The sequence below is a fragment of the Brienomyrus brachyistius genome, chromosome 2 (assembly GCF_023856365.1).
Source record: "Brienomyrus brachyistius isolate T26 chromosome 2, BBRACH_0.4, whole genome shotgun sequence".
Taxonomy (NCBI): domain Eukaryota; kingdom Metazoa; phylum Chordata; class Actinopteri; order Osteoglossiformes; family Mormyridae; genus Brienomyrus; species Brienomyrus brachyistius.
Window position 1 is genome coordinate 30,571,866 of NC_064534.1, and position 27,444 is coordinate 30,599,309.

General features: G+C 43.6%; 1 protein-coding gene across 2 annotated transcripts in view; it reads left to right on the top strand.

Annotated features, from left to right (window-relative positions):
* Positions 1 to 12,728: 12,728 nt before the first annotated feature.
* LOC125716373 (polypeptide N-acetylgalactosaminyltransferase 9) overlaps positions 12,729 to 27,444 on the top strand; it is a 61,264-nt gene continuing 46,548 nt past the window's right edge. For both annotated transcript variants that reach the window (XM_048988607.1, XM_048988598.1), the window contains exons 1-2: positions 12,729 to 13,678; positions 26,242 to 26,422. In XM_048988607.1, coding sequence (XP_048844564.1) covers positions 13,441 to 13,678; positions 26,242 to 26,422 — 419 coding nt within the window. In that variant the 5' untranslated portion in view covers positions 12,729 to 13,440. The remainder of the gene's footprint in view (positions 13,679 to 26,241; positions 26,423 to 27,444) is intronic.

The following is a 27,444-nucleotide window of genomic DNA, read 5'->3' on the forward strand; positions in this document are numbered from 1 at the left end:
ATGATTAGACTCTATGAGACCCTGTTCTCACATCCCATTGGCATTTGCAAATCGCTGGATTTCTCACCGATTGAAGCATTGCCCCTCTCCCCCCAGTAACATCTATCTAGTCTCTGTCTATCACTGCATAATGAACATGCGACACTAGTAAGATACAAACTGTGGCTATGGATCTCTTCCTGCCAGTGGTTCCACGGTATTCAAAATAAAGCCCTTAGTTAGTGTGACACCCTACACTGAATTTATATTATGGTGGGATATCCGATGTTCACCATGGAAATGGCCTGCAGTGGAAGAGGATGTTCGATCCTTGCCTCCAATCAATGGAGGGCGCTGTTCACTATGGTAGTGGTGGCACAGGCAGTATAGGAACTAATGAAGAAAAGGTCCAGAGTAATTAATAAACCCTGTAATTCTCTGCTGCTTTACAGAAATAAATTTAAAAAAAATGTTTCAAATGTGTTATGGTGAGAACAAATAATTTTGTTGCAAGTAACATTAGGGTACTCCTCTCACTGGTGTTTAAGTTGTAGCTGGGGCAGAAATGTGATCTCAAATGAATTTTCTGGCTATTTTAACTTTGGTTTTCCTTACAAGCTATCTTGCAGCTAATTAACTTTCATATTCAATATATTAAATGTACTCATTCTGTCTTAATAATGGTTTCTGGAACATTCCGTGCTGGTGGCCCGGTGTCCTGTGACTGAGCCATGTTTTCAACACAATCTCACGCCCAGCGCTTTGACCTTCAGGTCAGCCGTCAGCCCTTGGACAGCACACATCACGTAAAAGGTATTATTAATGTCATCATTTTTTTTTCTGGAAAATGCGTCTTAAAATTAACTGTAAAGTCAAACTGTGACCCGTGTCCTCATTGTGCAGCTTAATGTCCTTGGAGGTAACTATTAATAACGGCATGTGTACTTTAATCAAATAAGTAGAAGTGTTTACTTCTGTCATTTGACATAAGCGGGGGTGGGGGGGGGGGGTAAGCACGAACATGATGGACATGACTTTTCAATAAATGGAACTGTGGAACAGAACTGGAATTGAATTTGAAATAAAGGCAGATTTAAATTCCAACTCCAGTTCCATTTCCTGATTTGGATTGGAATTGATGAATGCATACTGGAATGTCCCCCACCCTGTTTTCAATACAAGGTTATAAAGTATGGTGTCAAGTAGGGGAAACCGAAAGTGATTAATTGCTTGAGTAATTCTCTCCATAACTTATACGAAAGGCTTTATTATTCAACCCTAAGACTGATATCTATTATTGGCTTTGCTAAACATGTCCATCAAGCAGATTTGAGGTGGTTCCCAGCCGTCGGGGGTAGATGGTTGATTGCAGGTTGTGGGTCCAACGTCAAGACAGTGTGAAGGAGGTAAATGATGATGAAGAGCAATATGAGATACAAATACCGTGGGAATTTGACAAGGGATGTCAAATCAAATCTTCCGTAACAAACCCTCCTCCAGCATTTCGCTTCAGTTCCTCTCGTTTCTCCCCTGACGCTGTTCAGCCTGGTTCTTGTATACGTAAGCTCTAAAGGGACATCCACCTTATGGCAGGTGATCATAGGAAATATACACCCCCCCACCCCCCACACAAGTGGTCCTGAGCATATCACCCTTATGTGAAGTATCACAGGTTCGATTTGGGACACACTGCTGCAGATTGCAAGCAGGTATTTATGTATAAAAAAAACAGGATTCAAATACTAATCTGCCACTCTACAATGAACAATTTAAGGAATCTGTCATTAATCAAACACTGATGAATTAACTTTCGATTGGCTTTCCCTTTTCTAGAGTGTGAAACGAGTGCCACTTTGAAAAATTGAGTGTCTAAGCAACACAGAACTCAGACAGGCTGCTTTCATTGCATTTCCTGAGGAACCCCAAGACAAACCTTCATGAGAATACATGCATCTACATCACCCCTGAACTGTCAGATGTAAAATTTCTTTCTTTTTTCACAATAAAGCCCCCCAAAATGCAAAACTCTAGAGTAGATCCCTAACGCTAACTCCAGCAGCATGGATGTGTGTGTGTTTGTGTGTCTGTGGGTGTAGTGTGTGTGTGTGTGTCTGTGTAATGACACATTTATAGCTGAGGTTGCCTTCCCTGAAGCCTCCATTTGTATTTATAAACACCCACATGGGTCTGTAGATATCGATTTAGTAGATATTAACTAGATATCCCCCAGGGAGATGTTTCAACGGAGACTATCTGGGCTGGAGGCTTTGACTGTGTGTGTGAGTGGGGGGGAGGGGGGGGTTTCTGGCAGACACCCATTGTAGGATAATGGCACCCATTGCAGCCCCCTGGGTGACTCTCCCTCCTCCCTGTCTCATCGTGCAATTATTTTCTCTCGCCTCTATCTTTAATTACAATCGCGCACCAGGAGGCTTCGCCGTGATACGAAGGAAAGGGAGGGCCCACTTTCACGGGAGCAGCTTCGGTCAAAGCAGGCTTTTCCGCACAGTTGTTACAGTGGCTCATGGGCAATTTGCAGATCTTGTTTCAAATGAATCAAACTGGATGTAACATTGCCCCGTATTGGAGACATGGCTTCTTGCAGGCTACACATGCCCTTCGATCCCATGCGGGCTGCTTTTTTTATCCTGGCACTGCCAGGATGGTTGGAGTTGGAGGTGCGTCTCCTCTGTCTAGCTAGGCGGTGACTTCCTGAAATGCTCACAATGGAAAGATGTCATTTAGGAAGAGAGAATTGCCTGTAAAAAGCCCCTAGATTAGTCTCCCTAGTTCTTGGTTCAAATTTGCAGGCTTGCAGAGCTAATAGAGACTTTGGCCCCCATGAAAGCATATCCTACTGGGGCCCCCAACCCAGACCAATCTAATTGTGTTTACATTTTTTTAGGGCCCCTGTCATTCAGGGGCCCTTGAAACTGTCCTAAATTTACCCCCCATTTACGGACCCCTGGCTCAGCCATTTGGCAAAGAACCATAGAAGACAAGCTACAGTAGGTATGACTTAATTATGTCTGTTTAATGAGTTACCCATGCACATTTATAATGGAAATTTAAGAAGAGAACTTATTATGCATAATGATGTAAGAGCATGAATAATCCAATTGTCCATGATAAGGTTTCTTGATGGAATGATTTATTGTTTTAGCTCGTTTTTATCATTTAATTACTTGCACCAATTTTCCAAGCCAAATCTCTCTTCATGGTTGAAACACAATCGTATTTGTCACGAATCAAGGGACATTCAACTGGCTAAAGACATTAATACATTATAAAGTCAGGTTTAGGTGAGCACAGAAAAATGGATTCATTTATGCTGGTCATCCTTAATCAGCACCGTATTCCACCTAATAGCTAATCAAACTGCAGAACAGCAAATTTATCATCCACTCAATTTGTTTCACGATTTGTTTCTTTGGTTACTCAGCAGTAGTTTCTGTACTGCTTTGGTTAACATGCATGCATTTGAGAGTTTAGTTGAACGTTCATTAAGAAAATGAGACTGCCAGCTTGAACCATAGTATGTATTCTGCTCCTCCTCTGATTAAGACTGCTTCTCAGTACAGTCACATCTGAACAGTGATCACCTAGTTCACACGTCTTTCCGAGAAAAGCAGAGCACCCAGATGTTTCCCAGGGGAACATGTGGAGACAACATACAAAATATCCAGCACTGGCGTGGATAACGGTCCTTACATTCAGAGCCTTACATGGCCAGGCCCCGCAGTACATAACGGACCTGGTACATGCCTATTTGGCTGGCCGTGTTATAAGGTCCTCTGATTAAGGGCTCGTTTGTGTTCCACGGGCAAGACTAGAAACTCGCTGTGATAGGGCACTGCAGGTTGCTGCCCCATGGCTGTGGAATGATCATCCTGCCTCATCGTGTTTTATAGATTCTGTTGAAGCTTTTAATGGGCAGCTTAAAACTTACCATTTTTTCTCAGGCTTTTGAGAAAATGTGATCTTGTGAAATCATGTTTTGTCATGAATTGTTGACTTTCATTTGTGCATCTTTTCATTGTTGTTTGGTTTTTTATGTTATTCTGCATTTTAGTTTCGTACAGCGCTTTGCGACTTGTTTCTTTGTGAAAAAATTTACTTTACTTACTTAATGGTACTGATGTGGATAATGACACTCGTGATGATAATGACACTGGTGTGGATAATAGCAGTGTTGGGGATAATGTCACTGGTGTGGATAATGGCAGTGGTGGGGATAATGACAGTGGTGGGGATAATGACAGTGGTGTGGATAATGGCATTGGTGTAAATAATGGCAGTGGTGTGGAAAATGGCAGTGGTGTGGATAATGGCACTGGTGTAAATAATGGCACTGGTGTAAATAATGGCAGTGGTGTGGATAATGGCAATGGTGGGAATAATGACACTGGTGAGGATAATCACAGGGGTGTGGATAGTGGCACTGGTGCGGATAATGGCACTGGTGTAAAGAATGGCAGTGGTGTGGATAATGGCAGTGGTGGGAATAATGGCACTGATGTGGATAATGGCAGTGGTCTGGATAATGACACTGGTGTGGATAATGGCAGTGGTCTGGATAATGACACTGGTGTGGATAATGGCAGTGGTGTGATTAATGGCACTGCTGGGGATAATGGCAGTGGTGTGGATAATGGCAGTGCTGGGAATAATGGCAGTGCTGGGAATAATGGCAGTGCTGGGAATAATGGCAGTGGTGGGAATAATGGCACTGGTGTGGATAATGGCAATGATGTGGATAATGGCAGTGGTGTGGATAATGATAGTGGTGTGGATAATGGCAGTGCTGTGGATAATGACACTGGTGTGGATAATGGCAGTGGTGTGGATAATAGCAGTGGTGGGGATAGTGGCACTGGTGTGGATAGTGGCACTGGTGAGGATAATGGCAGTGATGTGGATAATGGCAGTGGTGGGGATAATGGCAGTGGTGGGAACAATGGCACTGGTGTGGATAATGACAGTGGTGTGGATAATAGCAGTGGTGGGAATAATGGCACTGGTGTGGATAATGGCAGTGATGTGGATAATGGCGGTGCTGTGGATAATGGCAGTGGTGGGGATAATGACAGTGGTGGGAATAATGGCACTGGTGTGGATAATGGCAGTGGTGGGGATAATGGCAGTGGTGGGAATAATGGCACTGGTGTGGATAACGGCACTGCTGGGGATAATGGCAGTGGTGTGGATAATGACAGTGGTGTGGATAATGGAAGTGGTGTGGATAATGACAGTGGTGTGGATAATGGTAATGGTCTGGATAATGGCAGTGCTGGGAATAATGGCAGTGGAGGGAATAATGGCACTGGTGTGCATAATGGCATTGCTGGGGATAATGGCAGTGGTGTGGATAATGACAGTGGTGTGGATAATGGCAGTGGTGTGGATAATAGCAGTGGTGGGGATAATGGCAGTGATGTGGATAATGGCGGTGCCGTGGATAATGGCAGTGGTGGGGATAATGGCAGTGCTGGGGATAATTACAGTGGTGTGGAATAATGGGACTGGTGTGGATACTGGCACTGGTGGGGATAATTACAGTGGTGTGGAATAATGGGACTGGTGTGGATACTGGCACCGGTGGGGATAATGGCAGTGATGTGGATAATAGCAGTGGTGTGGATAATGGCACTGGTGGGAATAACAGCAGTAATGTCTATAATGGCAGTGCTGGGGATAATGACAGTGGTGTGTGAATGTTTTGCTCCATTTAGTTGAACCTAAAAAATCATTTTGAGAGGAAAAACATCTCAGTAATTAGCAAACCTTAAATGGGTAATTACCATAATTAATGTGTTATTATTTATGCAAGTTGGCTTTTGAAAATAATATGAGTTTTTTTATGCAAATGTCACTGAAAATATTTAAAAATATAAATTATGCTTATATTATACTAAATTAATAGTGAATAAATGCACATTTGACAGCATCATATACAGACTCACTCATTACTGTACATTTTTATTGCCCGATAAAGAGTTCATTATAGCACTTATGGTACAGTACGCATTATGTTCTAACCATGGAATATTTTTCTCAGGAGTTTTAATTACATTAAATACTTGTAGTAATGCATATTATTGAAATGTCATGTGACTTAAAAGCATCATGTAATTGGCTAACTTAAGGCCTTTCCTTTTAAATTCCAACAGTTAATATGTTGTTGCTTTTTCTGAATAACGAGGAGTTCAAGAGAAATGAAATGTTGCCAAATGGTAACATGATGCCACAGAGAGATAATGTGCTATAATATCATTATATAATATTATTAAAATAATAATGCAAATAAATACCAGTTTGGTTGTATCACAGATATACTACCTTAAAATGCTTTAGTTTAAATAATTTATGCATCATATTGAAAAGCACTTCATGATTTTGCCCTGTATGTTGAAAAAAACATGTACATTCTGTTCTTACAGTACATCAATTTTTTTAAAAAAATGCAGCATGAACAATGTTTTTCTTCCATTTTTTAGAATCTTTATCAGTCTCAGGTAACGAGTTCAGTGGTTATCGTATATTAAATAAAGGTGTAATTATTCAGCAGCAAAATTTTTACCCCCCACCCAGCCCCAACCTTAACCATAAGTAAGCAACCAAAATACGTTTGGCACTTTTACTTTTTTGATCACATTCACAGATTTTTATAAAATTGAGGTTATCCAAATGGGGACCTGAAGAAGATGTCCCCAAAAGTAAGGAAGTTTCAGGTTTTATTGCAGCTTGGGAACATTTTGGTCCCCAAATGTGATCTATGCAAACCCACACAGACAGACAGACACAGACATTTACGTGTGGCCATTGTGAGAAGATGCATTTTGATTTGCACAGCTGTGCTTATATGAAAACAGGTTCGTAACATAATGTCGATGTTCCACATATACAGTAGACATGGTGGATAATGGCACCAGTGTGTAAAATGGCTCATTCTCAGCTCTGGCTCCAGGATCGTCTGATTTCATGTAGCGCTGTGTCAATGCAATCCTCTCATTATATTACCACATTGGTAAAGTCCAAATAAAATCAGATATAGTGAAAATGGAAAAGCAGGGCTATTTCTACAGGAGGGATGGGGGTCAGTGGGCTTGAGCACTCTTGCCAAAATGTGTGGATGACCTTTGAGCCTAGGTGCCACGGCTGGATGGGAAGCACATGGCTGTAATCACCTTGGGCTGAGGCTGAATAAAAAGGGGACAGACTGGGACCATCCCAGAGTGGGATGGGAACGTGCACTGAATGCACACAAAAGGTCAAATCAAATAGCCTCTCAGAAGATCTGCTCATCGCTTTATGCAAAGTTCAGGCGGGCATACTGGCATCGAGCAGCAGGAAGCCAACTCCGACTGCAGATTGCAGATTCTTTAACCTTGTTGTGGCACAGAATACAGTAGCAGGTTTATGAATGAAGGGTCTTAAAAGCTGAGTAAAATCATTCAAAGAATATTTGCAAAACATGAGCAGATTGAAACCCTAAACTCTAGGGCCCTGGGTTAGGGTTCACCTCCCACATTCTGATGGAGAGGTTCTTCCTGTGTTTACTCCAGGTTCCTTCCCACCCGTCACATGGCAAAACTCATACATTTTCAAGGTCCAACATTTACGAGTTTTTCATATGAGTGAGAAGCAGTCAGTTCCACTATTCGCACTAGTAAACACAAATTAAACAAAAAAAAAACAACTATTATGTCAATGTTAGAGATACTTATCTGTCAGGGTTGGTGTCTGTATTTCTGTCCCTGTCCTATGTGTTTTCCTTTTTGGCCAGCAGGTGTCGCTGGTTGTCCTGCTTCTCCCTTCTTTGTCTTGTAGCCCTTCAGCTCCTAATGTGTTTTCCTGTCCCTTGAGTCGCTGAATAGTGTGTAGCTTAAAGGCTTAACCCCTCCTGTCATAAGCTTGACGCTGGTCTCACCTGTTGTCTAATATTTATTGGTTTTCTGTTTCCTTAGTGTCTGTTATTGTTTAGCTTTGTGTCCCTATTTAAGGTTTATCCTGCTCATGCCTGATTTAATGCTGCTCTGCTTGTACTTATGTTCCTAGTCTTTCCTAGTGTTAGCCCTCACATTGTTCCCTACTTCCTTTATTTGTAATTTATTCCACTTCTTGCTTGTTGTCCTGCACCTTTATTGATTGATTGATCTTAATGTTTAATTGATTTTGTTATGGTCCACACCTGCCCCTTGTTAGTCCTTGTTATCTGTGCATTTATGTGTGCCTGCCTTTGTCAATTTCCTAAGTCAGTCATTGTAGGAGTTACAGTATATTTAGTAGCTGTGGTTGTTTCCTTGTCCTGCTCCCAGTTTTGCGCCGTTCCCTAGTCGTGTTAATTTTGTGGTTTCTTTAGTTTAATCTTTATTTTTCCTGTTTGTTTTTGACCCCTCGCGGTCCCTTTATTTTGTGGTTTCCCTTTGTTTTTTTGTTTGTTAATAAACCCGTTTTGTTAGAGCTGCTCTTTGGATCGTCCCCTCTTTCGTGATGCCTCATTGTAACACATATGAATATGAGATGCACACATAATCACTCCCAACTGGCAAACACAGGTTCTGATATATAGAGAATTTAGTCCAGAATCCAGCTCATGAAATGAGCTCATTGAAATCCCACAAGAAGCATGCAGGACTAAAGCATGAAAGGGTGACTAATTAATTATATGAACCCTTGACTGACAGCTACATTTTTCCTTAAATAAACTTGTGCTGTTCCTAGGTTTAAATATAGGAGCATAAAGTTTTGTGGAGAAGTTAAAATGACAGTCAGTGTATAGTGAATCTCTGTAGCTGTTATTTGTTTGGGAAGAAATGACAATGATTTTGATGACCTACTTTTGGGTCCCTCTAATTAAGATAAAGTATATATAGGAACGCTAAGCTCAGGCGTAATTTATTTGCGGTAAGTTGCATGAAATCACATAGCCTGTTCTCTTGGCAGGCAATCAGAATAATGCAGGAGAAAAACATGATTCACGGGACAGGTTAATGTTACAGACTCTGAAACCTCATTCACCCAGAAGGAAGATCCTGCTCTAGGTTTTATTGTCACGCCCTGTTTGATCAATCCTCCTGTGTGCCACGCCCCCTCATTATCCTCGGGTGCAATTCCTGTCATCGGCTGTATCGAGTTGTTTTCATCAGTCCTCTGTATTTAAGTCCGCGTCAAAGTATGTTTACCTAGTCCTGTCACTGAAGTCTTAATGTCACTTTGAGTTTGTGACTATTCCGGTGACACTTACACAATTGTTCGAAGCCGTGTTTTGATTACGTATGATTAATTATTATGCTGATAAAGTTATTTACTATAGCGCTGCTATAGAACAATTACTTCATAGACAATGAATTAGAAGAATAAAGTATATAAAAACCCTGCAGAAGATACAAACTCCATAAACAATGCAGATATGGGATTTAAACCCTTGACCGTGTAGATGTGAGATAATGGTGGCATCCACTGAGAGACCATGCTGCCTCATTTGTGTTTATGCTTATTGAAAAACATTACAATATCCTTCAAAAAATTTTAATGATCCTATACTAGAAATACTATGGTTTCTCAATGCAATAATGCATCTACTTTGAATGAACACCGGACCATAACTGCCATGACGTGGTGCGTAACGGGTGATGACGTCACTACACTGTCAAATCCATGGTGTCCCGGTGAGCCAGCAGTGCTCCTCACACGCAGCTGATATTTTGGATCAAGAGCATAGAGCTATGGCACCTCCACAATCATTTTTCTAATCTGTGTCCTCTGGGATTGAAAATTAACCTGCCATCTGCAGTGTGTCTTTCTACAATTACAGATTACATAAATTACCGTGCACTCTGCAGTTGTGCTTCTATTTGCCAGGTTGTGAAATGTGCTTGCAGCCCGTGGGAGGAAATTTAAACCAGTTCTTCGATGGCGTTACTTAAGATCCCTCTGATCTGTAGATTTCTCTACTGCTTTAACTCGTGCGTCCTCAGACGGGCTCCCTCGAGAAGCGCCTACGAGCTCATTCTCATTTCGCCTCGACTTCTTCTCCCCGGCCGAGTCTGTCCTATTAGTCGGTAACTGTCCATGGCGCTTATCGGTTTTTCAACCCACTGAAGGCCTGGTAGTCAAAACGGCACAGTTTTTGGAAACGCAGAAGACAGAGTGCAGGAAGCGTTGGGGGGGGGGGGGGGGGGGGTACTGCAGAAAGCACGGGAAGCTACAATGATGCTGAGCAATTCAGGGCTTGAAAAAAACTTTTAAATAATTGCATGTGATTCTGCAGATATTGATATTCAGATATTCAGAGTGATTTCATCATTAGGACCTTGAGTGATGGCCTTAACCCCAACAGCACCTTGGAATGGCTGACCCTGCTGTCGTAACTGCATGCTACTTTAGATAAAATCTAAATAAAGAGTGGATAACAGATTCAAAAAACACACACACCTGGGACAAGACTGATGACGCTGGATTCTTCATACCTTAACCTTATTCCCCCTGCATCTGGGAATCGGTGCAACTCTGACGCAAGACTATGCATTGCACTGCTAATTAAATCATCTCCTATACATGTTGAAAACTGAGCAGAGAAAAGAACAAAAAATAAGATACCAAACTTTACAAACAGTATGAATGTTTATTCTACAATATTCCCTTTGAAACTTTCCAGTGTCATACTGGCAATTCAGTTCTGTTCCACTGACTTTTCTTGTAAACACTGATGTGCACATTTAGTATTTTTTTTCCATAAAAGTAGCTAGTTTAAAAACTTGACAATGGTGGAAACAGAATTACTGAAATTAGCTCTAATTGGGTCCAAAAGCTTTGTTAATTTTACTGTTCATCATTTTCAAACCTACAAATGGTAGTATTTATATATATTTTTATATACTGTAGACTCCATGTATTGTTGACATCCAATTATGATGGGTTGGTAGCCATGGGCAACCAGCTGAGTGATTTCCTGGATCTGTTCCACACAGCGTTTAGCAAAGTGTTATTATTGGAATGTCCCCACTGAAAGCTGCAGAATAACTGGGCTGAAAACTCAAGATGTCAAGAGTTGGTCCTATTGTGAGGAACAGCCTGTGACCGACTGGAAGCAAAGCAACCAGGCACCATGCAGACGGAAATGTGAGGCCCTGTGAGGGCCATGCTAATTAAATCCATACTTGTTCTTCTCTTTTCACAGCCTTTCACAGCTATCTAGCCTCTTTTGGTCTCTTTTTGCCACAGTGACAATGAATGCATGTCTATTGTGTGGTTGTGTCTAAATGTGTGCAGTGGACCGGCATCCTGTCCCGTCTTGTGCTCTATGCTGCCCCCCTAAGACCCAGTGCTGGAAATGCAGTTGGAACATGGATGAATGGTTAGTGTAGATAGAAAAAAAAGGCATGTGTTTGGGTTACAATCAATCTCATCACAAATTCTCATCCTCAGCTGGAAATGCCAGGAAGATCCCTCTGGGTCCCCATCAGATGAAAGGCGAATGCATGAGCTGTAGCACCATGGACAGTGGTCACCTGTCAGATCAAGCATTTTGTCCAAAACACGTGACAGTGAAGTTCTGCCCCCCAACACCGATTGCTTCATGCCTCGTCCTGCATCCACACTTCTCATGAAAATGCTCCCTCTATTGGACGAGGTGTTAACCTGTCTAATAGTACCGGACTCAATGACCATATCTGGTGACCATCCCTCTCAGTGCTGGGGCTCATCTCCTCTTTGCTCGTTTCCCCTGCTTTCTCTGTACAGAGTTTCTGTATTTTTCTCTGTCCCACTCCATCGCACTTCAGAGAAACCTGATACATGCGAAAATGTGCCACTGGAAACCAACAACCTCAAACTGGGAGGATTGGGGGGTGAGGGGCAGAACAACTGGAAAGTGTGCAGCGAATCACAAAACGAGGGAGAGGTGGATTAAATCAATGGCCATTCAGCTGACTCCTACCCCCCCCCCCCCCCATCCACATCACACGGCAAATTTTTACTCACTTATTAGTTCCTAATTCATACAACAGTCCTTCTCACATAAGTCTTTCATAACCCTGTAATTAAGCTGCTGAATTAAAATTTGTTTGGGTTATTAAGCGCTGGTCGACATTTCCGCCCTCCCCCACACACTGCCTTTTGTAATGCATTCTGTTGTTATTCTGGGCTTTGTCAAACCCATAGCAAAGATGGAGAAAGTCTCCGCGAATCCAAACATTTTGCCTCGTTCTTGACTAGTGTGGTAGCTCACCTTGCACCAGCCAGTCCTGAAATGATGCTTCTTTGACTATTCTGTGGCCATTTTAGGAAACATGGCAAATTACCTGTCAAATCAAATCAAGCAAAAAAGTAAGAGTTGGTAAGTAGGACACTAATGATAACACTGTGTAGGACTCCCTGATACTGTATACTGATTAAATGCATGAGGAGCTCATTTTGCTGCATGGATATTTTAACTGCAATATTCACAGGCTCACCTTGGATGTGTCCTCCATTGTCTTCATATACTTTTACTCAACAGCACGTATATAAATGTGCCCCTCAGTTTCAGAGTACGGCAAAACCTCCGTATGGCTTCTGGCAAAGAAACCGAGAGGAAGGGACAGATAGAGAAGGAGGGAGGGGAAGAGCAGGAGTCCGAGGGAGGTGGGGGGGGGAGAGGGAGACATAGATAGCGGCAGAGACAGAGGGAGGATGATTGGGGGGAGAAGGAGAGAAGGGGAGAGAGAGAGAAAGTGAGGGGGGTGGAGGGTGGGACGAGGAGAACGAGGGGGAGCTTGATAAAGGACGAGGTCGGTGGACCATGCAGAAAGCGGCGAACATCAGCAGCGTTAAAGGCAGCATCTTTTTCAACTTCAGCGTCTCATCCGCGTCTGCCTGCGGTCGTTTAAAGCCCAAGAAGCGGAAAAGCGTCGGACAGGGTAACGTTATGCCGGGATCAGCGCTGAGGCGGTCCGTGTGACGGCGGAGTTTCAGCGCTCAGCGGCCGTTTTCTGGTCGGATCCGGACATGATGCGACGCTTCCCTGAGGACTGACACCGCAAACCAGCCACATGTGCCGGATTTCGCCGCCTCATAGGCACACGCAGAACCATCCCCGGCCGATCACCCTGGGATCAGGCAGGGATAGTCGGGAGATATCCGCCTAGACACGGCAGAATTCTCACGGCGTGCGGACCCGTCATATGCTGTTCCGTGCAAATAGCGAAAGGGTCGCAGATCTTTATTTCCGTCAACACTGAACTTTTCCTAGAGGAATCGTCTTGCTGGGGTCCGGGAGACCCCTAGGTACCACATCGATCGGCAGAAAAACGAAGAGCTTCACCGTGGTGCTGAAAGGACAGCTCACGGCGCTGCCGGTGTCCTAGGAGCGCTCCGCTTCGTTACCGGGACGCAGCATCAGCACCGCCGCCCATGCTGTCGCCACCGCGTGCCCTGCGCGGCCCCGTGTCCCCGGTCTGAGCGCTCCTCTGCGGGTTCATGGCTGTGGCACGCAAAATCAAAACTCTGCTGACCGTCAACATCTTGGTCTTCGTGGGGATCATCCTGTTCTCGGTGTACTGCAGGATCCAGGACCGCTCCGAGGAGCTGCTGCACGTCGGAAGGGCATCGGACCGACTTCGCAGCAGGACCGGCAAAGTTAGCAGTCTGCTCGACCGGCAGTCAATACTTCAGAGGCTGGAGCACCTGGAGGATGTGGTCTACAACCAGCTAAACGGTATGCGCTACCGTTACCGGCATCCTTATCTTTTATGTCATTGGCAAACAATTGCACCCCCATTTTGCAGCGTGAACTCATAGTTGTTGCAAAAGTTTGATCCACGTATCTGTGTTATTAATGTCGAGGAGTTCGCAAGGTGAAAGCTGATACAGTGTGTATGGGGCGTTATGATGTTACGTAATAAAAAAGTTATTTTTGCCAGTTGACAGTAAAATATATAAATATACATTTCATTCTGTTACTTTAAAAATGCTCGGTTTGAGCACGGTACTAGAAGTTAAAGAATAATTAACAAGTACTGAAGAAATAAGCAATGCCATTTAAAAAAAAAGATCCGCGATAAGCTTCCTGTACTGTATAATACTGCGTTTTTAACAAGCTACCGGTAAACAAGGAAGCTTCAAGGTGCAATAAACGACGAGATGATTTACTAAAGTCCAAGTCTCAAATTCAGCCTAATCGAACACAAATTCCGTATAGCAGCGAATCTACTGTGTAGATACCTACTGTAAATGTCTAGTGAAAGTTCGAAGCATATATACATGTATTTTTTCCAGAATTAGAAATTGCATTGCATGTTTAAAAAGTAATATAGTTAATGAATATGGTTCATATTGTCAGTTTTACGTTTGTCATTCATTCATCATTACATTTTAGTTATTAAATGAGCATACAGTGTGAGGACTGGTGGGATTCTCTTATAACTGGCAGAATGCTGGGACAGAACTTTGATAATATCTGCCAGACTCAGACGATCCCTAATGTCAGTGAAATGCGGACCTAGAGGCCTGATTATTGCTAATATGTCAGTTCAAAGCAAGCAGAGGTTAAACCCCCACCCCCACCCTCTTCTCCTCAGAATAGTCTGGGCAGTTTGCTGGCAGGGACAGGAATGCACAAGCTTTGAGCGTTTGACCTTATTACTATTCTGTGGGACTGGCGTCATTTGTATATGAAGGAGGTTACTCTGTCAGTTCAAATTATCCCTGCTTTTGGATGGGGTCCAGTTTTCCACTGCTCAACAGAAAGTAAAATTGGTGTCCTCGAAGCGGGGCCCTTCACGCTGAAGAACACGAGTGAAATTTTTAGGAAGCACACTCATCTGTTGCTTTTCCGTATTTTCATCGGTGCTCCTTACTCTCTCGGTTACCTCTCCGCAGACGATGCACATTCAACTAATTGCCTGCCTTCACCATGCAGATAGATTTGCGGACATCCTGGGCCGATAGCCGTCAGCATGTCAAGTGGCAATTTGACGTAATTGTCGGGTTTTCAATCATTCAACTGGTGTTGTTAGGGGATTAATGTACTATACAGTTTACAATTAAAACAATTTTGAAAAGACCTTAGAGATGGAAAGAGCTGGACAGAGGATTTGTTTGGTTACTGATGTATGATGTTGGAAAACAACAAAAAATAATGAACGAGATACTAAACAAATTACTGTTTTCTCATCATTGATTTCACTCAGGCGCTCTGTGGTTTGGTTAAGGGTCACTAGTTTTACAACTGGAAAATGAAAATGGCTGTAGTGAGCATTTTATTTATTGTTTATCAGTTGTAGATAGCAAAAGATATAGACAGCAACCAGGTTAAAGTTGATTTACATTGATTTTTAAAACTACTTCCACTAACAAGAACATATTAATATTCTGTCATTTATAGACATAATATCTGGCAAAAACATACAAGATACGGAAAAAGTTGGCATCATATAGGAACAATTTATCCTGGTAATGAGTTAATCAGTTAACACTTTACAAAACTCCACAAATAGATACTTTGTTGGTGGGCTAGATATCTATCCCCATTTTCTGTAGGCCATGACAGAAGTTGACAGTGATTATATTACTTTTGGGCCCTTGAGTACGGCCCCTAACCCCCGCTGTTTTAGGGACACTCTCTGACTCTCTAACCCTGCTCTCCAGTTCGCATTTGCGTGCCGACTTGGACAAAAGTGTTTGCTAAATTCACAAATGCAATGGGAGAAGAAAAAAGTTCATATTTAGCCCAGTAGCGTCAGTTGTACTCTATTTATGGTCAGTTTTACTCTGTTTACTTATATCCACTTATATCCATCATTCAGAAAGGACTCATTTCCCCAAAGCTGACCCTAACTTGCATACACAGATGTGATGCTTGCTTTTTTCATTAAGTGAAACATGCAATCACTGCTGTGTGATAGCCACTATCTCTAAAGCACAGCATTTGGAATGGAAATGCAGTCTCTGAATATTCAAACCCTGGACACTGTTGAGACTTAATTTAATCCACCCTCAGGAAATCATTGTAATTTATGCCCCGTAACCTACTATTTCACGAAAGCTGATGCTCCACCATGGTTTTCGTTTAACGGAATTAATTCCTGTTGGATTCTGGTTCCCAAGCATGTTTTAACATTAAACATAGACATCATCTGGTGGGAGGTGAGTCACCCACCTCTCGCCTCTTAGACCCCAGGACCACATTAGCCGACCTGCTGCTTAAACAGCAGGGAGAGCAAAATGCACGTCAGAATCCTGCTCTCGTGTGACTTTGTGAACACAGGGTGAACCAGAGATAAAAATCAGCCATAAAATTCCACTGAGAAAAATCTCCAACTCTGGGCTACATTTAGTTAGCGTGTATCTGAGAAGACCTTCTCCAGTTATGATCACATGATCATTAAAAAAGGGAGGAACACGCTGGAGATTTATGCCTGACCATGCAGGTAACATTAGTACCACAGCAATAGGACTATTCCTACACATGGCATGTAAGCTATTTCTATAAGTGATTTTCCAGAAGATAGCAGTTTGGCTATATATGCCAATAGGGTTATAGCGTTTTGAACAGGTCACGTGGTTTCCTGCTGTGTTTTTGTTCATAGAATTTGCCTTGATATCTCCGGATGATCTAAGAAACAGGTTTGACAACGGAACTTACAAAGGAGTGCACTTAGAAGTGCTGTTTTGGGGAGCCGCCACCAATTTCAATTGGTGTAGCAGCTAATGGCAGACCAGCTGATGGTAAGGCGGCAACATTGTGATATTAAGGGGCAGTCGGGATAGCATCCGGTCGGTTAGGATCCTTCTCTGGTACATCTTGGCAGGTTCTAAAAGAGCCCAGCAGCCGGTTGCCTTGAGCTTGGTTCACTTCTGCTATGGAGGCCAACCACTGAGGGAACAGACTTCGGATGATGCCATTTCCCAAGTTCCTTGCTGTGGTATGCAAGCTAGAGGTCTCTCAACACACCAAAGTCATTCTTTACCCTTAAGAACTACTGTGGAATGCAAACTGACAGGATATATAGTCACAAAACAGGAATTCAAAATGTGAGTGTATTTCCAGAAATTGCCTGACACCAGTGAATCAGCTAACTGGTGATGACCCATGAACCGTTATGCTACTAAATGTCACACCCCGATCGTGCCAATGCTCCTGTGCCACGCCCCCTTCGGTAACCTTGTATGGATTCCCAGTGTTTATCAGCTCTTTAGAGTTGTCTTCGTTAGTTTGGTGTATTTAAGTCAACGTCAGAGTTTGTTTCCCAATTTCTACCATTGTAGTGTTGTGACGTCTGTATTGAGCTGTCCCATCTTGTTCGTGCTTTTTTTTTATTAAAAACCAGTATATTTCGAAGACCATCTGCTTGATCCTGCTTCCCCACTTCCTGCTTGCTCACCCGAATACCGGATCACAACACTAAATGCCTTTTTTTCATTAAACAACAATACCACTTCCATATTTACTTAAAATGGTAACCTTCTGCCCACTTTAAGTGTAACAATCAAACTTTAAGGAAGCAATGGCTATATTTAGCTAGCAAATAACTTAGGAATGATAGGAATGCGCGGTAACGCTTTACATTAACTGCACTTTCATAATGCCAGTATAATGCTTTCATATAACATTTAATGCACCTTCATAATGCATTCACAGGACATTCGCACGCAGCATGTGCAGGGACTGAGCAATGAAATGGAAACACTTGCCAATAGTGCTTGAGGTTTCATGTCTATGCCGTATATGTGCATCCTGGTGGCCAGACTTCACTGATTGCACATTCCGTCAGTAAGAGCAGAATGTAAAGGTTGAATTTGCAGAGCGATAGCACAGCTGTCCATGAAGTGTTGCAATCCACACAACATAATGGGAAGCATATCAGAGTTCAAAAGAGGACAAATTGTTGGTATGCATCTTGCTGGAGCATCTGTGACCAGAACAGCAAACATTTGTGGTTTATCGAGAGCCACTGTATCGAGGGAAACATCGACATACCACCACGAAGGACAGACCACATCCAACAGAAGTACCTGCGGCCGCAAGAGGAAGCTATCTGAATGGGATGTCCGGACACTAACCCGGATTGTAACCAAAAAACATAAAACCACAGCTGCCCAACTCACTGCAGAATTAAACACACACCCTGACTCACCTGTTTCCACCAATACTGTTAGTCGGTTAGTTGGGAGCTCTGCTGGGTCAATATTCATGGTCGGGCTGCTTTAGCCAAACTTTTGTGTTACAGTGGGGCATGACGAAGGAGGGACGATCCACATATCAGCTCTCAGTAAAGGTGAATGTATTCTCAACAGACAAAGAAAACCAACTAGAAAACAAAAGGACCACACAGGGTCATAACAGGTAGGCAAAAACAAGACCTAAACTTTAACGTATGAAGTAAACTAATGCTAAAAATACAACTAAGACATGGGCAATAGGACATATGGGGAACAAGCGAATAGCAGAACACTAAAAACACAGAAAGTAACACACTACACAATAACCAACTAAGGAACAGAACAAAGGCAGGTACTTAAATACAATGATAACAAAACTAGATGAGGGACAAATGAGAACCATAACCAAATACTAAAGATTCGGGTCAACAGGGAACAAGTGGGGGTAATCAAGAAAGAGATACAGAAAAAATCCAAACATGAAGGGAAACAAAAACAAGGAAAACTGAACAAATAGGGAACAATGAGCAAAAAACAAGAAACTGAAAGTATGTAATGTAACTAAAATATACAAACACGTGATAAACCAAGAAAACATAAAATAACAAATGTTAAGTAACAACTATTCAAACCCACAACAGAAGGGGAATCTAGATGATAGGTGATTTAATAATTGATTACCTGTAAAGCCACCGGGAGCAGGGAAACACATTAAACACTACTGTAAATAGGGTGGCCAATGGGAACTGCTAACCAAACGGGGAGAGGACACATGCATGGAACAGGGCTGGATGGGCACCGATCCTGACACTGTCGTCACTTGTGCTAATACCAAATGCCAGTTTCAATGGTGCCAGCTGGGAAAATCTTGGGCTGTGGACAATGTTAAACTTTTATTGTTCTCTGATGAGTCCACCTTCATTGTCTTTCCCACATCCGAGAGATTTATGGTGCGGAGAAGCCCCAAAGAGGCTTACTACCTGGACTGTTGTTCACCCAGTCTAGTGTGGGGATGCATCACTGAAGGTTTGGACTGTGGTATCATGGCATTCCCTAGGCCCACTACTTGTTCTAGATGACTGTGTCACTGCCAAGGACTAGCAAACCATTCTGGATGACCATGTTCATCCAATGGTTCAAACACTGTACCCTGAAAGTTGTGCTGTGTATCAGGATGATAATGCACCAATACACACAGCAAGATTGGTCACATAGTGGTTTGATGAACATGAAAGTGTATTTGAACATCTCTCATGGCCTGCACAGTCACAAGATCTAAATATTATTGAGCTACTTTGGGGTGTTTTTGAGGAGTGAGTCAGGAAACATTTTCCTCCACAAGTATCAGGTAGCGACCCGGCCAATGTTCTGCAAGAAAAATGGCTCAGAATCTCTCTGGCCACCGTGCAGCACTTGAATCTATCATTCCCAAGATGAACTGATGCTGTTTTGGCTGCAAAAATGAGGCTCCACATCACAATAATAAGTTATTTTGGTCTAAAATCCTATCTGTGTCATTGTCCAACCCTTGTAAGTATACCTTAACATCCTAACACACAATAACAGCTTTAATATACATTAATAAGAAACATTATCTGAATATAGAGTTTGTTGCTATCATACAGTGTTTGTTATTAATGTATATTAAAGCTGTTAAGGTATGTTAACATCCTAAGGTATATTTGCACGCTGCTTATAAATGCTCTATGAATGCATCATAAATGCATCATGAAGGTGCAGTTAATGTAAAGTGTTACCGAAACCGCTTGAGCCGGGCAGTTCCCAACAGAAAAAGTTAATAGACTCCAAACAGCATAAAGAGTTTTCAAAACATGAAGGTGATGCTGTTTACATTGTCTGGGTGGGAGAGCAGCCTTTGGTCGGCGGAGGACTGCGGCGACATAATGGCCGCATAATTATCCTAATCACCAGATTTTATTTCTTCCCGTTTTGGCATTGACGTCTGGTGCATGAATGTAATTGCGCAGTTTTGTATTGTTTACAAGGCTGTTTTTAAAGAAGTAATAATGTATTTCTGCTATGGCGCAGAGCTGAAGGTGATAATTTGTGTTGGGGTCATACAGCGAGTTCAGAAGCCAAAGAAAAAAAGAGAGTCGAGTTGGACACTGTGTGAGACCGAGCCTCCTTCATTTTTGGGCCATTTTTAATAGCAGCAAACCCTTCAAGAACAGCAAATGGCTGCCTCTCCAGGTTCATAAATTTGACTTTTGTGGTTTTGGTCGTTGGTGAAAATGATTTAGATGATATAAAATATAAATATTAATGCAATTTAATATTTGTTTGGCTTGGGTATGCTCTGCATGTCTCGGCAACCAGCCTTACTTACGCGTTTGCTGTCTCCATGACCATGGAATCTGGTGTTGCTTACAGTAATTTTACGTTTTTAATAATAGGTCCAAGTATTATTCGCAAACTTTCACATCCGGGCTGTTCGTTCACCCCTATCCCACACAAATGTGAAGGGGCGACTGTAAATGTCTACGGGAGACCTATTTTACTGCAATCAACAGATCATCACCATTTGTACATTTCCCAAATACTGTACTTGTAAATACCAAATTCCTGTTTCCCTTTGAATGCATATGCGGTAGGTCTATACATCTTCTGCTGCTAAATCCGTAATGTGGAGGTGTCTCATAATCTGAAGTTCAGTTTAATAAATGTCAGAGAAGCTTCTGTAGGTAGGGAGATGGTTTCATAATGTATTCCTGTTACCTGCTGGTCATATGTAATCGATTCAGCGGGGGACTGAGTAAGATATGTGTGTGTGTGTGGAATCTGAGGCAGATTCCTCATCTATCACTTATCTGCCAACCAGGCTACTGGGTGGTCGGGGGGGGGGTGGGGGGGAGTGTTAATTTGGCTTCTTTGTAAGTGCGGTAATCCCACTCGTCTTACCGATTGCTGGATCAGGCTGTGATAAGCCACTCAGTCTCCCTGTTTCTTCCACACAGAACACAGTATTGCATCGACGGCCCTTCTGTTTCTGCAACTAGTAACATGAACAGCAAACCAGAACAAGACACTTGAAATGAGGTCCCATGGAAAAAGGACAATGACTGCAGCTTGGCAAGAACACGGCCCATCTGAGAGCCGCGTGCCTTTCCAAACGAGAAGGATTCTCTATTTTGAGGGCCAGCAGAGTGCCTGACATCAGGGTTGCAGTGAGAACGGCAGTGGGACATCAGTAGGGACAGGAAAAGGTCTAACTAGAGAAACAGGTAAATAATCAAGTCATCTTGATTGCATTCATATGAAATGCAAATGTTGTGATGAGTGCAAGCGATTGAAAAAGGAGCGATCATACAAATAGTACTGATGTTCACTGAGGCAGCGATGTGGGAGCCACAAGCAACGTCTGCTCCTGTCCGGAGATAAGCTCCTTACTGCCCTGTTTGGAGCCAGAGTGTCGGTGTGTGATCACACAGTCCTGTGCTGTGTGACGCGATCCCAGCTCTCAGAGAATGTATAGCAGCGTGCCGGTCTGCTTTTACGCCTGGGTGCCAGAGGTTGAGGCGAGGAGCACTCAGCTGTGCTGCTTCTGAAAGTCGGACGCGTGGGGCATGCCTTCCCTTCCCCCTCCTCTTTAATGATAGTGGGAGTAGGGAGGGGCATGTATCACATGGGGGAGGCGCGTAGAAACATACAGCATGGAGAAATTAATATTAAAAACTGCTACATCCCACGCAGATTTCCTGTGAGAAGCTGGCGAAAAACAGACGGACAGTTTAAATCGACAGTGTGTAATGAAGGGAAGCAAAGCGTCTCTGGCCAGCCGTACTTACTCTGGCCGGCCGGGCTTACTCCGTACTTACTCCGGCCGGCCGGGCTTGCTCCGTACTTACTCCGGCCGGCCGGGCTTGCTCCGTACTTACTCCGGCCGGCCGGGCTTGCTCCTTACTTACTCCGGCCGGCCGGGCTTACTCCGTACTTACTCCGGCCGGCCGGGCTTGCTCCGTACTTACTCCGGCCGGCCGGGCTTGCTCCTTACTTACTCTGGCTGGCCGCGCTTACTCCGGATTGGGTTGTGACATTCAGTCTGGTATTGCCATGAAACATTGTCTCTTTCTATTTTGGTTTTCATTTAGTGTGCAAACCCCCCACCCTCCATTCCCCCCTGATCTGGCAGACAGACCTCACCCCTTCCTTGGGAGCTCCATGACTGCATTGAGGATTTCAGTAGTCCATCCAGTCATTTTGTATCTAATTCATTTTGGGTGAAAATCTTTGGTTCTTAATTCTGTAATGTAAAATATTATGATGGTCTTAAACCTGGTTTTGTGGTGCTGCCTAGGATATTCAGCAGTAACTAAAATTAAAATGGTTTAATTATATTGCAGTCTTTAAAGAGTAGCTGTAATGTGATTTAATGTCAGAGTCTGGCATCAAATTAAAACCTGGCCACCAAGCGTGAGAGGAAGTGCTCGTTATGTGGTTGCTAGGCAGCGAGGTCACTGGTTCCCGCTTCTGATAGGGTACAGATTTACATCCTGATTGCTGCCTGGACCACAAAGTTTGCTCTTTCAGATGTGGAAGGGAGGACTTCAGCACAGATACAGTTTGCGGTGCCATTTTTCATCCTGAATTACAGAGTGAATCGTACCATCTTCTTGAGTTTCTTGCTAATAAACTGTATTTTATATATACAAGATAAGGACATCCCTTAGTGTGCATTTATGTACAGAAAGGTATAGGGTGTGAAACAAAACATAAATCACTTTGACAACGGGCTAAAACATACATACATATTGTCAGGATTCCAGGAGGATGGGCTGGCTGGAGGTGGCGAAGGACGAGGCAGATAGGCGGAATGAGGGCAAACGAGGGTTTATTCGGACTAACGGGGGTAGAGAGAGACGCACATTACAACAACAACAATGACCGACATCAGACAGGGCATGACCTGGAGTAATATACAGAAGACAAGCTGAAAACAACAGGGAACAGCTGGGCATGATTGGGGAAGCACACGTGGATGATGAGGGGGCGTGGCACACACGAGGATCGGACGAGCTGGGCGTGACACATATATTACATATATTAGCATACATGTTAAAATGGTGGCCATTACGTAATACTGGTGAAACACTGTTTCACTTTGAAGTTTGGCCTGATGGCACTGCATGAAAGCAACATATCAGTTTAACTGTTATTCTTAACACTGTGTGTGAAATAGGAATTGCTCATCTAAAGGGGGGAAAAGCACTGAAATGATCTGACTAGGAGATCGCTTTTAATCAGGCATCACAGAACCCATGATTGCAATCAGTAATCAAGTCCAATCACTAGTTTATTCACTGGAGGTCAAACTGATCAAACTGCGCAAGATTCAACTGCACCCGCAATTAAAAACATGTCAGAAAGAAAGATCAAAACTGCATATATTTTGTAGACACACCACAGGGTAATTTCTTAATACAGAAAAACTGATTTATATATGCCCAATTCTGAGATAAAGGCACACTGTTAGGAATGTATTAATGATGTGATGTTGCATGAGGAATTCCGAGGAGAAATGTACAAGCATCGGGAAGAGAAAGACAAGGGAATAGATGTGTGTGTTGTCAATTTTTGCAATAGGTGCAAGTAAACATTAATTCTCTGCTGCTCTTGCGGTTTGGAGACGTGCTAAAAAAAAGCTTCCCCCGTAGCAGGTTTGAATTAGTGATTAATTTAGGGACATTACGAGCGGGAAATTACTTAGTACTCAGTAACGAGTATCTTGATGGATTTGTAGACACCATCGATTCATGAACTGACTAAATGTGCTGGAAACTGACATCTTTTTTTTTCCAAACTGAGGCTTTGGCAGAGATTATTTTGAAACAAATAAAGTGAATTAGCTACCCAAGATGGCATCTGCTGTTGCTGGAGGTGAGCTTAATTGAATGTTCTTGGGAACAGTGTATAATAGTTGGCATGCATCTCATTTTTATTTTTTCATTTAGTTCAGCCGATACTTCTCTCCACAGTAAATTACATATGCTTCAGATATTATGAATATTTTCGGTGTTGAAAAGCCCTCACTCCAAGTCCCAGTCCTGGGAATTAATCTGTGATTAAAACCTACCCTGGCCACCCACCCAGAAATCTCCTCCCTGGATGCACCTGCTCGGAGTCAGCAAAGTGGCACAAGTCAATATTTGCTTTAGCGCTGTTGCACAACACGCTAATGCAGTTTGCGGTGCAGCTCCTTTACATAACGCTAGTGAAGGCAGTGGAGGGCGACTTGCTGGCCTGGTCTTCGAAGACCCCGCCTTCTGCGATATTTCTGCTCATAATGTCTGCTTGGGTTATCACTGACACCCCCACACAGCATCCACCTATTTCCCTGTTTATTGTATCCAGAAGGAGAACCATCAACACCTCCTGCCATCTCTGCTGGGGTTATCATCAACACCTCCTGCCATCTCCTTTGGGCTGTCATCCACACCCCCGCCATTTTCACCCATTTTTCTGTTTATTATATGCAGAACTCACTGTTAAAATCATTTATTTGATTGGTACTCCCCCAATGGAGTTTGTCCTCATCTACCAACCATCCTCCACCTGTCCTCCACACGGAGACTGGTTTAACCCCACCACCCTCTCCCCAATCTTCAGCCAGATTTACCCCGATATCACATATTCCAAGACATAAACCAAAAAAACGCATTTAATTTTTATGTCTACGCTTTGAGTTGGAGTCTGAGTAACACAATGTGAACAGCTGAGTAAATCGCCGTCTTTGTGAACCTCAGAGCTGCTTTCTGTTAAAATAACTTGTCTGTGTTTGGGCTTAATTGTAAAGAATTCTGCCCTAAACAAAGCTTTAGTACAGAACAATCAGGTCCCGCATTAATCAGGTTCCGTATATGTCGGGATTGGTATTAATCAGATTCTGTATCGGGACTTTTACTCTATAGGACATAGACTCACACGTCCCCGTGTGTTATATTTTCAAAATGTTACATTGGTTCCTCAGCTTTTTCCAGAACCCCAGGACCAGTCCACTTCCCGCAGCAATAAGTAACAGTGCAAGCGAGAGGGTCACGTCTGACCATCAGCCAGTGTGTAGTGAAGAGGGGGCGGATTAAAATTCAGCTCCAGTCTCCTGATGACAGCCGGTTCTCAGGGCTGAATGTGAATATGCTCCTCACACTGTAAGGGAATTTTGTTATTTTTTTCACCCGGCTGGAGACGGGAAGTGGCTCGCAGCACAAGAGGAACGCCAGGAGGCCGTCCGCTGGGACATCCGGCCCGGGACGATCCAAGGGCAGCCGAGGTGATAAGCCTGGGGTGCTCATTGGCTCGGTTAAAGGACAGTACGCTGACGATGAATGTCTGTGGAAAGAGCACCCACAATGCACTGTGAAAGCTCCGCCACCGGCTGCCTTTCGGGAGGTGACAGACTGGGCACAGAAAACTCATACGCTGAACTGTATACGCGAGCTCAAGCTCTCTCTGCCACTTGATTGGTATTCATCGTCTGCCCTCGATCTTCATCCATCTGGTGCAAACAGAGCCACGCTTGCAGACATTATGGCACAGAGAATCCGTGGTACTCCCCTGCGCTTGGCAGACAATAAACAATGATTATTCTGGCCTGCCATAACGTCCGATTACACACCGTATTACGTACGCTAGCAAACCGCCGTGAAATGGATCCCGCCGTGAAATGAGGGTTCACCTCCCAGAAAGGGCCTTGGCAGACACGACGGGTGATAACGCAGATCACCTGTTAGCAGAGAACTCGGCGTGAGCCTGATTTGGTGAAATTTACAGGAAATACTGTGTTTGACCCGCGGTTCAGACAAGCACGACATGTGTTACTAAACATCTCCCGCTCTGTTCGAGGGAACTGACCTGGCTTCAAGCAGGAATGGAAGAGCAGAGAACAAAGAAAATGACACCAGGGTTCATTTTTTTCATGAGAGAAAATAGCAGCATGTTTGAGTGTGGGCATGCTGGTTATTGAAGCTTGCTTGTGACTGCGGAAGGTTGATAATAATTTAGAAAGACAATGATTAATTCTGTTCGGCAGTGCGTTTTCCAGCTGATTGATACCATAAGAGCTGCAACAGTTAGCTTGACGCTGTCTGTTTTTCGTTACTCAAGGTCTCGCCAAGCCCATGGGCCTGGTGGAGGGGCCCGGTGGAGTGGGCCAGGGGGGCGTCCCAGCCACCCTGAGGGAGGACAGCCGCGAGACGGATGGCAAATTCGAGGAGTTCGGCTACAACGGGCATCTGAGCAACCGCATCTCACTGGACCGGACCATCCCCGACTACAGACCCAAAAAGTACGTCTACAAGGGGCACACCTATTGCATGTTGGTTAAGGAGATGTAGCTCGTTCCATGAAGGGGCCTCATTTTTCTACCCCTGAATGGGGCACTAATTCTCAATTGTTCCAATGAAATATTCCACCTACTGTAAGACTATGCATCTCTTTGCATGAAAACCTTGAGGTAACTTGATATGATTTAACGTGAATCTGAAACCTCAGACAGCGTAAGTGCTGAGTGACCATGCTCACAGGTGGCCTGAGTTTACGATGCGAACATACGGAGACTTTATTAGGACTCGTACTGTATCAGGTTTCTGCCTGGCCGCAATCGAAAGGCACGGGCAATGGGATGCTGCATCCGATCCAGGCATCTATTATCCATGCAGGGCACACTGGCACCCTCTACATAAAACAACCGGGAAAATAAAAGCCGGCGAGGACAGCTGAAGACAGAACCCTGACCTGGCTACTATGCGGCCAAAGAACGGTTCTCAGAAGGATAATGAAGATGTACATTGTATATGCCGGTCAGATCCTGTATTTGCAATGCAGTTTGACATTTCAGGTACAACGTGATTAAAAATAAATAAAAGAACTGCCCTGCTGGCAGTGGAATCCTCCCGGAGGAATACAAGAGAGGCAAAAACAACTGACAGAGTTTCGCTGGCGTGGCGACGACAGGAGAGCTGCAGTTCACGTCCGAGGCTGAGCTCTCTGTCCTATTAGCGGCAGTCCGCAAACATATTCACAAGGAAAGCTGCTGAATGAAGGGGATTAATTAATAATAAGTTAGAATAAAAACATATGGAAGGCCTGCCGTCTGTGGGGCGAATCCGGGTCCGTTTTGAAGCGGCCTCCAAGGCAGGGGTCCGGTCAGACTTCAGGACAGCTGTTCTTTTCTGTGTCACACATCTGAGGCCCTCCTGTAATGGACACATGTATATTTTAGCAGCAGCTGTAATCTGAGCCCTGCTATTGCGTACTGTAAGGTGTGTTTATGGGTGACCTCCGGCTGCACCTCCACCGCCGGCTTCA